Source organism: Loa loa (genome assembly GCF_000183805.2).
Source record: "Loa loa unplaced genomic scaffold supercont3.610, whole genome shotgun sequence".
Lineage (NCBI taxonomy): Eukaryota > Metazoa > Nematoda > Chromadorea > Rhabditida > Onchocercidae > Loa > Loa loa.
The window spans coordinates 9,229-22,409 of NW_018108790.1; the positions used below are offsets into that span (position 1 = coordinate 9,229).

The 13,181-nt window shown below is 32.8% G+C and overlaps 4 protein-coding genes across 4 annotated transcripts; 3 read left to right on the forward strand and 1 right to left on the reverse strand.

Annotated features, from left to right (window-relative positions):
• Window positions 1–451: 451 nt before the first annotated feature.
• Window positions 452–4,766, forward strand: LOAG_08133 (hypothetical protein; the record flags this gene model as incomplete). Its single annotated transcript, XM_020447624.1, has 12 exons — window positions 452–464; window positions 879–1,022; window positions 1,254–1,361; window positions 1,497–1,625; window positions 1,975–2,079; window positions 2,163–2,258; window positions 2,590–2,682; window positions 3,133–3,225; window positions 3,841–3,905; window positions 4,081–4,242; window positions 4,349–4,455; window positions 4,607–4,766. The coding sequence occupies 12 exons, from the start codon at window positions 452–454 to the stop codon at window positions 4,764–4,766; spliced, it is 1,275 nt and encodes a 424-aa protein (XP_020302164.1).
• A 1,532-nt stretch (window positions 4,767–6,298) lies between these two features.
• On the reverse strand, window positions 6,299–8,828 carry LOAG_08134 (aminotransferase; the record flags this gene model as incomplete). Its single annotated transcript, XM_003143666.1, has 8 exons — window positions 6,299–6,494; window positions 6,896–7,062; window positions 7,172–7,292; window positions 7,435–7,662; window positions 7,827–7,986; window positions 8,209–8,353; window positions 8,448–8,548; window positions 8,693–8,828. The coding sequence occupies 8 exons, from the start codon at window positions 8,826–8,828 to the stop codon at window positions 6,299–6,301; spliced, it is 1,254 nt and encodes a 417-aa protein (XP_003143714.1).
• A 554-nt stretch (window positions 8,829–9,382) lies between these two features.
• Window positions 9,383–9,902, forward strand: LOAG_08135 (hypothetical protein; the record flags this gene model as incomplete). The annotated part of the gene is made up of 2 exons (XM_003143667.1): window positions 9,383–9,552; window positions 9,671–9,902. The coding sequence occupies 2 exons, from the start codon at window positions 9,383–9,385 to the stop codon at window positions 9,900–9,902; spliced, it is 402 nt and encodes a 133-aa protein (XP_003143715.1).
• A 1,073-nt stretch (window positions 9,903–10,975) lies between these two features.
• Window positions 10,976–12,180, forward strand: LOAG_08136 (hypothetical protein). Its single transcript, XM_003143668.2, has 3 exons — window positions 10,976–11,135; window positions 11,392–11,600; window positions 11,926–12,180. Exons 1-3 carry the CDS (start codon window positions 10,989–10,991, stop codon window positions 12,101–12,103), a joined length of 534 nt encoding a protein of 177 aa, XP_003143716.1. The 5' UTR covers window positions 10,976–10,988; the 3' UTR covers window positions 12,104–12,180.
• The last annotated feature ends 1,001 nt before the right edge of the window (window positions 12,181–13,181 follow it).

The following is a 13,181-nucleotide window of genomic DNA, read 5'->3' on the forward strand; positions in this document are numbered from 1 at the left end:
ATATATATATATATATATGTATGAAAGATTAATGCTGAAAGCTTAAATATGAAACGAACTAAAGCACGCAATCAATTTTATAGTAAATATGAAATAAACTAACATCCATTTAATATTTAAATGTTTAATATATTAATCTTACAAGCAATTAACCTCTAATGAATTATTCATATTCGGAAATCACAAAAAACCATTTGAAATTAGAATAAAATAGGAAAAAAAGTTTTTGTGTGTACTATCATCATAGTTCAATGATTCGGAAGCTAAAAAAACGTTTTATAATTTTTAAATAATTTAAATATTAAAAATTATTTTTCTCGAACTCATTAATATACCTAGATAAAGTTGAAAAATCTGTGCGCTTTTGTCACAGTTTCCTTTTTTTACTTCAAAATTAAGCAACTAACTTTGCACAACAAAGTAAACTATTTCCATTAAACGAAAATAATTAATGAGTGCAAAAAGTATTTTTGGATGGTGATGATAGCACTGCTTGATCAATTATGTCTGACGAGGTCAAAAGTCAATTATTTTCCCTCCAGCTATGCATGATTACCAGAAACTTGTTGAGTTGATATTTGATCTCTGATCAAGGCAATATTCCGAATTTGTAATGTCATCATGACAGTATTTCAACTTTCATAAATATTGTCGCCTTGCAATTAATAACACAACTTTACAATTCTTTGATTAGACTTAGACCTTATTAGAAGTACAGAAATGAATGAATTAATGAAGTGTTGTGTATTTTGTCCAGAAAGCTTACTGGAAAAGAACAAATTAATTCTCCAGTCAAGTCGTTACTAACAATTTCACTGTTTTTCTTGAGAATTGCTTCTACAAATTGTGATCAGTTTAAATTGGATGTTAAATTTCAGATATTTTTTTGAACACCCGATTAGCAGCTGCAGGAACATTTGACAAAAAATGTGACAAAGTAGTCAGAAGTCATTCTTTTGGACCATACAATTTTAGAAATATCACTGGTGACATACCAAATCAGCTGTTGTCAAGAAGCAACGGTAAAAAGATTTGCCATATCTTATCATAGTGATAGCAATTTGATGTTAATAAAGTGAATATTTTGATTAAGTTCACCCGAAGAAGTGAACTTAGATTTCTGGACTTTTACCACTGAATATACACCGATCAAAAGTTCGAAGTGTCTGCTTCTCTACTGTAGAATTAATCGATATTGCCATTCTTCATTACAACTAGTAAAAAGTAAAAAGTACCTATTATTGATAATGCAGATATCAGAACAGCAGCAAGTGCGGAAGAACGAACAGTTGGACGAAATGCTTTTAGCAGCGACAGCCTTGATGAAATTCATGCGACACAAAATCTTTTCTCGCATGAATGTATGCAAAATAAATTATCAATTAAATATTATGGTTGATCTTTTTTTTTCTTTTAACCTAACAAATCATAACGAACATGTAGGCAAGTTAATTTGTATCATACTTAAAAATTTGGGACATAGAAATATTTTGTAGCTATCAGGCGATCATCTGAAATGACCACCAAACCGCGTACTTTTAATCTTGCGAGTATCACTAAATCTAATCAACCATCAATGCTACTTTCAAATCGTTCGGAAAATTCACAAACTACTGATGAAGCAGGTTAAATTAAAAGTATCTTATTGATTCCACTGTAAACATTATTCTGGAGACATCCTTGATCGAAAAAAAAAAAGTTAGAAAGACATTCATCTGATTGAAACGATGATCATTATAGTTATATGGAATTTAAGAAATTTCAGGATTTCCTGATAAATAGCATGTATTGTTGAATTTTTCAAATCAGTTGTACTTCCATGATGTATTAGGGAACAGAAAAGTTGGCAGATCTAAGAAATATTCTGGATTGTCATCATCTATGATCTTTGCTTATATTATATCTAAGAAATATTCTGGATCGTCATCATCTATGATCTTTGCTTATATCATATCAAAAGAATCCGTGTTTCAGGAAGAAATTCATTTTCACCATCCGCAGAAACAATCAATCGAAATTTGCGTGGTGTTGAAAGTGTTACAGATATTGCAAACATACCAAAGCAATTCCACGGCAAAAGTATTTGAAATTTAATTTAAAAGAAACCAACTTTATGTTTATTTAAAAAAAATATCGAAAACCATCATAATATATTATTTCAGGATATTTCACACCAATTTGGGATCATTATCCGGGCGGTAATCGAGCTGTCTATAATTTAACGGAACAAATAAGGCAAACAAAGGAGAAATTACATGGTTCAGAACTTTATCGCTTTCTTAAATTATAATTTTCCAATATAAAAACAAACCATTTACTGGATTTGATGGAATTCTGATTACTGATTAATATTTCCTTTTTCTTTTTTTGTCCTCCAACATGAAAAATAGATGAATTATAGGTTATGATGGTTTTCAAAATGTGAGGAGTGATTGGCGAAATCGAGAAATCTCACAAGAAAGTATAACTTTTGCTTTTCCCCTCCTTCGTTTTCTTTAATTACTTGTTTATTTAATTTCAAATCCTATGCCAAAATTTATAATTTAATTAAAATCCATTTCAAAACAAAATTTTTTTTTCTTATCTCAGGTGACTTGCAAACTGTGAATCGTTATGCATTTGGAGAACAAAGTCTTGCTGATATTCGTGATATAAAAAATCCATTCTTTGGGAACTATTACGGTATGTAAGCACAAATGATGAACAAGGCGCTTACTTGTTGAGTAACTTTGAATTCTCACTCGCTGGGTAACTTTAAGCTCTCACTAGTTGAGTAAGTTTAGATGGATTAAAAAGCAAAATTAACTCAGCCAATTTGTAATTTACAGTGCTTTTTACTGTTAGTCTATGGTGGATTAATTCAATTAGACTTTTCTAAACTAAATTCTTTACTCCTTATTCTTCTAGAAAATGGATGTTAAATTAATCAGTTACTTAAATTAGTGCTGATATTGTTCCCTCACTTTTACTTGATAAGGAATGGAAAAAAATAAATTAAATACCGACGAAAACTTCCGGTATTTAATTTAAAAAGAAAGAGACAACAATAAGACAAGAGAAACAAGTGACAATGAAAATGTTAAAATAAATTAATAAGTCATAAAAAAATCTTAATAAAGCCAGTACTTTGAGGTAAAAATCTATCTGAAACATCTGGAATTGCTCCATACAGAATGAAAAACTCAACACATATAAGAGCTATATCAGAACCATTTTCTCCAACAGGTGTATTTTTATATAATAAAAATTTCATTTTCTCTTCCTCACTCCTTAATCTTCCAAAAAACGGATATTAAATTAATACCGATTAAGAAATAGAAATACTTAAATTTGATTAAGTTTTCTGCTTAATTTTATGTTTAATTCTAGTTTTGGTAGAATTCTCAAAATTTATAACTTCATCCAATCTTGATATGCTTTCAAAAAAAAAAAACTAAATTCAAAATAGTTCTTTTTGTAAAAGACAATCCCCAAAGGAAATAGTAAATGTAATTTTTGTGATTTTATTTGCAAAACTTTATCAGTCCCTCTAAGGATGGTTTCCAAATTTTTCTTGACCAATGACCACATTGGTTTTTATTTGTAGTAGGGATTGTAGGATTTAAAAACAATAAATTTTGCTAATTTGAAAATAAACTTTTAATGAAAACCATTGACGTATTAGTCAAACATTGACAAGAACAATTCCCGCCTGTTTTTTTCTTTACCATGCCGCCATCTCATGCACCACCTGTAATCCGCGAACCACCGTTGGGAATTATTGCCTTACTGGAATTGCTTTTCCTGTTTGTTAAAACTTAAAATGATATCGCTTATCCAATTCCGTACCATTAATTCCAGGAACAGTTAGCACTGAAGGTTACACAACACTACCTTATGCTCACTATACCATTTCTGAAATTGAGGTTTGTGGAATTATTATTTTGCAAAAAAAGTTAAACGAAGTTACTAACCTCAAACCACTGACCTAACAACTGATAATAAGAAATCATATCAGCAGTTGATAACAAAATATTCGGCTACTCTTTGTTTACTTGGATAATTTCATAGAAGAAACTCCTTAAATGGGATTTATTTTAGGATATTAATGCACATCCGGAGTTTGTTCGTGAAGATCAAGTGATTGGTAAAAAGGCCTTTACTCGTGAGGAATATGAAGAATTGCGTGGAATTCCATCAATCACTGATAATGAGCAAACAAAATCTCCCATTATTAATCGATACGAATTACCGGATGATGAAGTAAAAAATTTAACACCTAATTGGTCGATATTAGATCCTTCATTGATTGATTGATAGTCACGAGAAATTTATCATCCATATCTCTGATAAACTAAAATTTTTTCAGCAAAATGATATCAAAAATTTGCCGGATATCGTTGATTCACAGTACACAATCGGACGTAGTGTACGTTCCACAGAAGAAATTCAAGAAATTCAAGCACTTCCGGATATGTGAGTATCTCTACTTTATCCATTTTTCTTTCAATTTCTTGCGAATCGTGAGAAAAACTGTAAGAGTGATGGTAAAAAGTTAATGATTTACAAGAATTTCCAGAAATTGATCCGGCTATTGCAAGAAGAGTTACAATTAATTTTCTTCCAGTCATTCATATTCTCCTGTATCAGATGCTAAACTGTTAACAGCACGCAGTATCAGCAATCGTCCTACCAGCGATATGACAAGTCCTGGTTTACTATCCGCATATGTTGCGCCCAATATGCGCTGTATGATTTTTGCATTAATCCGTTCTGTTTCCTTTTAAAATTCTGCATTTTTTGCATCCATCATGTAAAACTCGAATGGATGCTTACATTATTTGTTGCACAAGCACCTATCATCATCTTCGCTGAACAATTATGGTTATGGGATTGTATGATCTGAGTTACAAATATCAAATACACCTGGCACTGAATCCAATTTTATTTTCACATTTCCGAAAATGACTAGAGCAGGCCATATATGTCAGCTTCCAAAGTTGGTATTTCGGAACAAAAATTTTATATAAATGACAATAATAACTTCTGTTACTTTTATTCAATTAATTTGTAGCTCAACATTACGATTCATCTGTTTCATCGGAATATATTATGCATCAACCATAAAATCGCGAGGAAATGCATTAAAAATGATTCTGATCTTAACCTCATTGGGAATTCTAGTAAATGATCCATTTTTAAAACCAACGAATAAATTTTGAATTCAATTTGAATAAATAAGATCGTAATTTTCAATTCGAGAATTACATCATTTATTACTACTAACAATGCAGTGTTAGTTTCTCAGATTCTTCTTAGACAATTTAGTTATTTCCCTATGAGATAAAAGATGCCAAATGAAGAAAGCAGAGACCTTTCATTCCTTCTTTATCAACATCATTTTAAGAGTTAAATTCAAGATAGCATCAAAAATAGAGTATTTCAATGAAATTTTACGAAACAGAAAGAAAAATATGCGAGATTATTTCTGAGATTCATAATAATAATAGATAAATTATCGTGAATCATTGAAATATCAAAAGCGTGCGGTAATAGTCTAATGATTCAAATAAACCAACAAGTAGCATATACAGACAATAAAAAAAATATGGAAATACAAAATAATATGAATCACATGAATTCCAAAGTAGGTTGAGAAAGTTATTCTAACTTTCTTAGCCGGTAAATAAAAGGCATATCCTCATGCAAGGACTCTCCGACTGTCAAAATTTTAAAACACACCACTGGAAAATCCGAAGGAAAGTGGCTGGTGAGAAGTTCGGAACTAAAACTGAGAAGTTGAAACTGACCTATACTGATCTATGAACCCTATTTCGACAGTATGAAGATGTGAATAAATATTGAACGAAATGATGGGAAAGTAATGGAATGATTCTTGACAAGAGGAATAAAAAGCATGACTATTTTTAAATTAAGAAATAAGGGATTTTTATACGGCAAAGAAGAGATTAAAATATAAAGTGATTTTTTTTACAAGATAAAGTGGATCAAAATAATCAACAATATCAAACCTCGACTGACTGAAATACGTCTGGAGTATCATACTAAGACTTTCCTTTGATCCGTAACATAAATTAACCAATATGGAACTAATCGAAACTACATTATGCCTTTCATCAAACCATGCCGATTCAAGCTGGTTTTATAGATCCAAGTAACAACATGAATTACAATGAACTATAATTTCAAAGAATAGTTTTGATTGAGTGGAACAACGAACAATGAGTAAATAATCATTTCATCAAGCAACTAATAAAAAAGCTTACAACATTAGATAACAAGGAAAGATCACATCGGATTAGAAACCCGAGATGGGTCCTTTGTTGATGACATTTAACAGCGAACTACCATATTTACCCATAAACATAATCGCCTTAAGTTCATTCACCACTCGGTCCACTTCATCATATGTTGAATCTCTACCGAAACTAAATCGTACCGTCCGAAGTGCCAACTCATCACGAATACCACACGCCGTCAGTACTTGAGAACATCTGCAACGGAATAGATAGAGCACTAAATATGAAATAAACAATACAATCTGATCTGACGAATACAATCATTATTTCCTAATGTCACTTCGGACCATGACAGATGTTTTTACTTTGAAATTTTTTAAGCTATGATTCTTCTTTAAACTATGATTCTTCTCCCAAGAAAAATTGGAATGAAATGAAAGATATTTGAAAGAATCTAGAAATATATGTCAGTATTGAACGATGCAAATCATCAGAAGACATAAAAAGCGGCAAAGAATTGGACTGGACATATGCGAATTTCTGATATGCAGATATGTTATTTGTTTGTAATGAAGTGTTCCGCACTATGTAACAGGATATTATCGATAGGTCTGATACCGAAATATTATATAAAGGACAATAAAAAGCGAACTAACTGCTGAGTGGCTGCATGACACGCAGCTCCAGTGCTAGCAATAAATGATTTACATTTAGAGAGTAGTTCGGAAGCATCTCCTGCGTATTTCACAAATGCCACACTACTGGTATTTGGCAGACGTTCCGAAGTTTCGAAATTAATCACAATCTCATTACTGAGCGCTTCCTAAAGACCGTATAGTGACATTGTAAGGTGAGTGAAATTGAGAAAAGAAAATTAGAAACTCGAGAAATATCGCGCTGTTTAGTTGTAAGAAATGTGTTCAACTACTTACTTTGAGACGCTTTTCGAAATAGTCTCGTATTTTCTGCATATGCTCTGAATATTCTTGAAGGCGACTTAATGCCACTTGTGCTGCCTTTCCCAAACCGACGATCATCGGCGTATTTTCTGTGCTTCAAAAGAAAAACAAAACGATATTTTTGATTAGTCAAGCCATCGTATTCTGATCAATAATCCTTGATACAAGAATATATCTTTCTGATATTTCCCAGTAATATTTAATAAATTCGTGTCCAAAATTTTGAGATAACGTACCCCGCCCGTTTACCTCGTTCTTGATTACCGCCCAGAAACATCGCCCTCAGAGGCACTTTGCTTTCAGCTCTTACTACCAGCGCTCCAATTCGTGGACCATAAAATTTATGCCCCGTAACGGTCACAAAATCAACATTCAACGCATTCACATTGACATCAACCTTACCGATAGTCTGGGATGCATCACTGTGTACAAATATTCGACTTCCAAATTTGTTCTCATATTTTCTGAAACCATCAAAACTAGATGATATGATTTTGCAAATAGTAAACAGAGTTCGCGCTGAGCATATACGAATGACAAATCTATTTTGTCGTAAAGCTCAGCAAAGATTACTGCCGCAATGTTATTTTGCTATTCGGCTGATTATTTCAAGAGATCGAAACACAACCTAGTAATTTCAGCAATTGCAGCAACAGGCTGTATAATGCCCGTTTCGTTATTCGCCATCATTACTGATACCAAACAAGTTCGATCGCAGAACGCATCTTCCAAATCATCTAATTTTACTTGACCGGTTGTCAGATCAATATCGATTTCAGTCAGGTCTGCTGAGCAATTACCATCAGAAAGTTATGTTGATAATTGAACACATTCATTTCTGAGGTGAACAGAAAGCAATCCATGAAATATTTCATGGAGGGCTACAACTTATTAAAACCAGTATTACTCCCAAAATATATGCAGGATAAAGTAAAGAGATTACTGAAGTGAATTTTCACAACCAATTTTCTAAAACTGAAACAAATCTTATTACCAAAATACAAGCTTACCAATTTCTTGTTTCTTTTTTAGGTCGCGCAACGGTTCTAGAATCGATGAATGCTCAATAGCAGAGGCCATGATATGTGGTTTATAGTCTCGCCCCCAGACTGCTTTCCGATGTTCAATACAGTTGTATATCACCCAGCTATTGGTCTAAACAAATATGCTAGAGAAACACAATGTTCATCATCAGTTCATTTATATCACCACAAAGAAAGAGACAGAGAAAGAAATATAAAAATCTAACCTCAGTTCCACCTGATGTGAAAAATACTTCCTTGTCGGTAACATGCAACAATCTGGCGACATTTTCTCTTGCTTCCTCAATCATATCCTTTGCTTTTTGCCCTTTATAATTTTTCAAAAATCAAAAAATGGTGAGAGAAGTAGAAAAGGAATAAATCTCAATAAAAAAGGAAAAACTGAAAAATGGAGAATACTTCCTCTTCCTTTTCTTATAAGACAATTGTGAATTGATACCCAAGGATTTACCAAGTTCATTGTTACTGCTTGGATTACCCCAAATTCGAAATGCATTCACCATAGATCGCTCAACATCTTTATCGATTGGTGTGGATGCATTATAATCCATGTAGACTTTTCCCTGTTCTTCGATATACCAAGCCATTTAAGCTAGTAATTGAATAAGTAAGAAATCAAGTAAGAAAAGTAATGTAAAAACTTTTTTTCGATCAAATATTGAATCAAATGAAAAATTGGAAGTAAACAATATGTGATACAAGTATTAATAAAGGGAAAAATGGAACAGAGTATATTTAAACATATGGGAATAGCTGAGATACTTGAACTTAAGTTGACGAAACTTTGAGTTAAAAGTAAATCAAATGCAGCCAAAAAAGAAAGGAAATAAATGAAACTGGAAAGAAAAAAGCAAGTGAATATTATTCTTATGTTACTAAAATTTTACAACGAATCCTGCAAGTGGATGTGGATTTGGCATCCAGTAAAAAGAAATGAAAAAAATGAAGGTCACAAATGAAGATTACAAATGGAGGCCAACATATTATCGTCGGAATTTAAATCCAATTATTGGAGACAAAAGATTTGTTATCAGTTTCATCACTGCTTTTGTAGATTAGTTTTGAACCATAAAGGAGAAGTAGAATAATTACCATCTGTTAACATAGTAAACAGAAGATATGAGGTATTTCAAACTTAGGTATGAATTTGCCTTATTTTTCCGATCTATTTATAAATGAAGAATTCTCGATGGTTAAAACATTCAAAAACCTGGGGAAAGCAAGTATTGATGACATCGATTCTGGCAACGCGTCCAAAGACAGGGCTCATATTGCGACAATCAGAATGAGCATTAACCAACAAATGAGCCGGTGGATATATACTCATTCCTGAGGTGAGATGAATGAATGGTGTCCCTTGTTCAGTGGATATTATCAACTTTTTGCAGTTGACACGAGAAAGTTACTAACAACAAATGATTAATTATAGAAATATAACGGATAACACGAATGACAACACTTCACAATACTTGTACATTTGCGTATCCAAAATACTAAATTTTTTGGCTAATCACTCCAGTCATCCATTAAGTCTTTTCCAAGTTCATATTTTGATGATGAAAAATAATTTCATATTCGAGGAAACTCTAAAACAATGGTTCCTAACCGGTGGTTCGAGAGAACTAAAATATGATTCGCGAAGGTGGCGGCACGACAAGTGAAGAACAGGCTAGGATTATTTAGTGTTTGATGAACTAACAGGTTAATAGTTTTGATTGGAAGTCTATTTTCAAATTAACAGAATTTATTATTTTTAAACTTTACGATCCACTACAAATAAAAGAGCCAATGCGGTCATTGTTCAAGAAAAGGTTGTGAACTATTTTTAGAGTCTAACGAGTCTTTAGAGTCTAAAGGATATATTTGGATTAGATATTTTGAAATATTACTAAAAGGAAAAAGGCACAAGAAGCGAGCAAGAAATCTTAGAAAGAGGGGAAAAATAAAAAATAATGTCAGACATGACAACTTGAATAATTGTGATTGTACATTAAGTTTGATGAGAAAGGATAACTAAAGTGTCATCAAACGATTAGCATAACAGAAGTAAACGAAACAAAAAAGACACAAATAATAAACGAATATACAAACGAAACAAATACAAAGAGAGCTACAACAATAACCAACAAATGATTCTGAGACCCAATTGTTTCATTAAAACTGAGCTCGATTTTCACGGTTTATGTTGCGTTAATTGCATGTGGGAGGGGGAGGGGTTGGGTAGTTCCAGGAGATCTGGGAGAGGTAATGGTTGTATGTTTGAGCGTTTGGGGATGCGATGTTATCTCACCTTTTTGAAGTTTCCATTGGGATGAGGAAACAATATATAGATTTATTTGTTATTATGTACTTGCATTTTGAATATATAAATGAAACAATATATGGATGTAATTATTATGTGTTTGAATGTATTTTTGTGCTTTTACGAGTGTATTCGGTGAAAGTCAGTTAATCCAAACCAGTGCTAAAATTGCCGGAGAGAATTGGGGAACTGGTGTAACCATTATGCTAGGGAAGAGGTCGGCTGATTTCTGGCATGCATTTTGCATGGTTTCTAAAGGATAACTCGTGCTTGTGTTTGATTATGGAATATGTTTTGATTATGGAATATGCCTGAGTCGTTGCGATTTAGTTGTCACTGAATAAGGAGAGTTCTTGGCAATTCGAGTATCATCGAAAAAAGCTTCCTTACCAAAATGAGTGTTTGATAGCAGATGGAAGAAGGGACAATATATTTCAGGCGAAAGATGACTAGTAAATTGCCAAAAATCGCACCAAAAACAGTGGTTAATCGCACACAAACGCCACTGATAGTATGGTTACGTGATAAACTAAATGCAGTATATCGAGATCGAACTACACCACCACCTGGCTTACCAACATCTGATGGTGAGGTTGGTTGACTTCTTGCTTATACCTCTTCTTGTTTATTTTTTTTTTGTAACTTTCGAATAATGATTAATTCTCAGTTGTCATTATATGTCATTATAAAAAGTCAAAAATCCGAGCAATATATATGGTAAAATTCCCGTAGTTCATAGAAATCATTGCTATCAAGGTGAATAAACAGATTATATACATTATCCAACGTATTCGATAGAGAATAGATTACTGCGCGTAATTAATTTATGAGTTTTTTCCTTATTTCAGAGCAAATTTTATGAAATGAATCGTTTTCCAAATACTCAAGCAGCGCGAAGTCGTCCTTCTGTATCATTACCGGGTGGTGTACATCACAAATCATTCGACAATTATTATTTGGACAGAGATGCTCGGCGGAATGTTCAGCCTTCGAAATGCATATATACCACAGATTCACATGGCCCTGTTTTCAAAACTCTCAGCGGCGAAACAATAAGGTAATTGCTTATTTCGAATGGTTCTCTTTATGAAACATTTCTTCATAGATTGCTGATTTCGAAGAGTCTATTGTTTTGGTTCCACCTGGTTAGTATACAACATAACATATATATATATATATATATATATATATGTTGAACATGATAAGGGTGTTGCGGGAATGTTAAGCTATGGTGTTGTGGTATTATATATATTGGACATGATATTATATTGTAGGAGGCGTGCATTGCACTCAAAATGGTTGTATTCTGCGCATAGTTCCACTAGATCTTTGATTAAGTTTAAAGTTAGTCTGATTTTACAGATCATTTTTCTCATTTTTAGTTGTGAAGCAGCAACGAAAGTAGAAGGAGATTTGCGAAAAAATTTCGGTCTGGAGTCACCAACTCCGGGTTTCGGCTATGCATGGCATCGGAATAGAGACGAAGAATTGCCTACGCAAAAGTATTCAAAAGATTTGGCGGCACTGGAAAAATACGACAAATTCACATATAGTGATTAATTGAAACATACCAGTTTGTAATAAATTTATGCATATTAACATTTTTGCTTAATTTCCCTACAACAGTAAAAAAATTTTCTGTAATTGTTCATCTAGTATTTTGAAATTACTGGTCAAATACCAATATGCTAAAAGAAGAATGGAAAAAAAAGACCACTCGAGATTTAGAAATGCACACTGGACTTTTTAAGTCTTAATTAGTGGAAAATTTCTAGTGCAAACTAAAAAGATATCGTTAATAGAGTTAATAGATATTTACGGCTTTTATGATGTAATTATTCTCGTGTACATAACTTTCCTTGAGCAATAAATTTATCGGCAAGTATTCAATTTCGTAACATATTTTATATAACTTCCATTAACGCTTCTTTTCCATTGTCCTTCCTATTGGGTTCGATGAAAGCGAAACATCAAGAGTAATATATAGCAAGCTCATGTTGGGTTAGAGTTTTCCACTTTAGAGAAAGCGTAAGGAGAGAGACTATTCCAGAACATACCCGTAGGCATGTATTCTTCCATGCGATACCATCAAGGGCTGGGGGGGGGGCGAGGGAAGGATGCAAGGGTTATAACAGGTTATCATTTTTGCGTATGCTTCCTTTTCAATAGGTTTGATGTGATGTGTTGGGAAATCGTAGAGGAGAATGAACAAAAGAACAGATCATAGTTTTGAAGCAGGATGATTTCCTATCAATAATGACGTCATTGGTGACGATAATACCAGTTATGGGCATGATCCGACGATGTCCTCGCCTTAACTTTCACCCATAACTAATTTTTGTATCTTTGCTTTACTTACGATTGTTTCGTCTCTTTTCGACGTGAAATTTCTGTTTGATATACATTTCAGATATATGTAATTTTCTATATTTTGCATGCTTTATGAAAATTGCAATTCGGAATTACATATCTTCCATTTTCTATATTTTGCATCTTTCGCATTTTTCTGCTTTTTCTTTTTTTTTTGTGTGTGTGTGTACGTGTGTGTGTGTATGTGTGTGCGTGTATGTGTGTGTGTGTATGTGTGTGTGTACGTGTGTGTGTTATGTGTGTGTGTGTACGTGTGTGTGTGTGTATG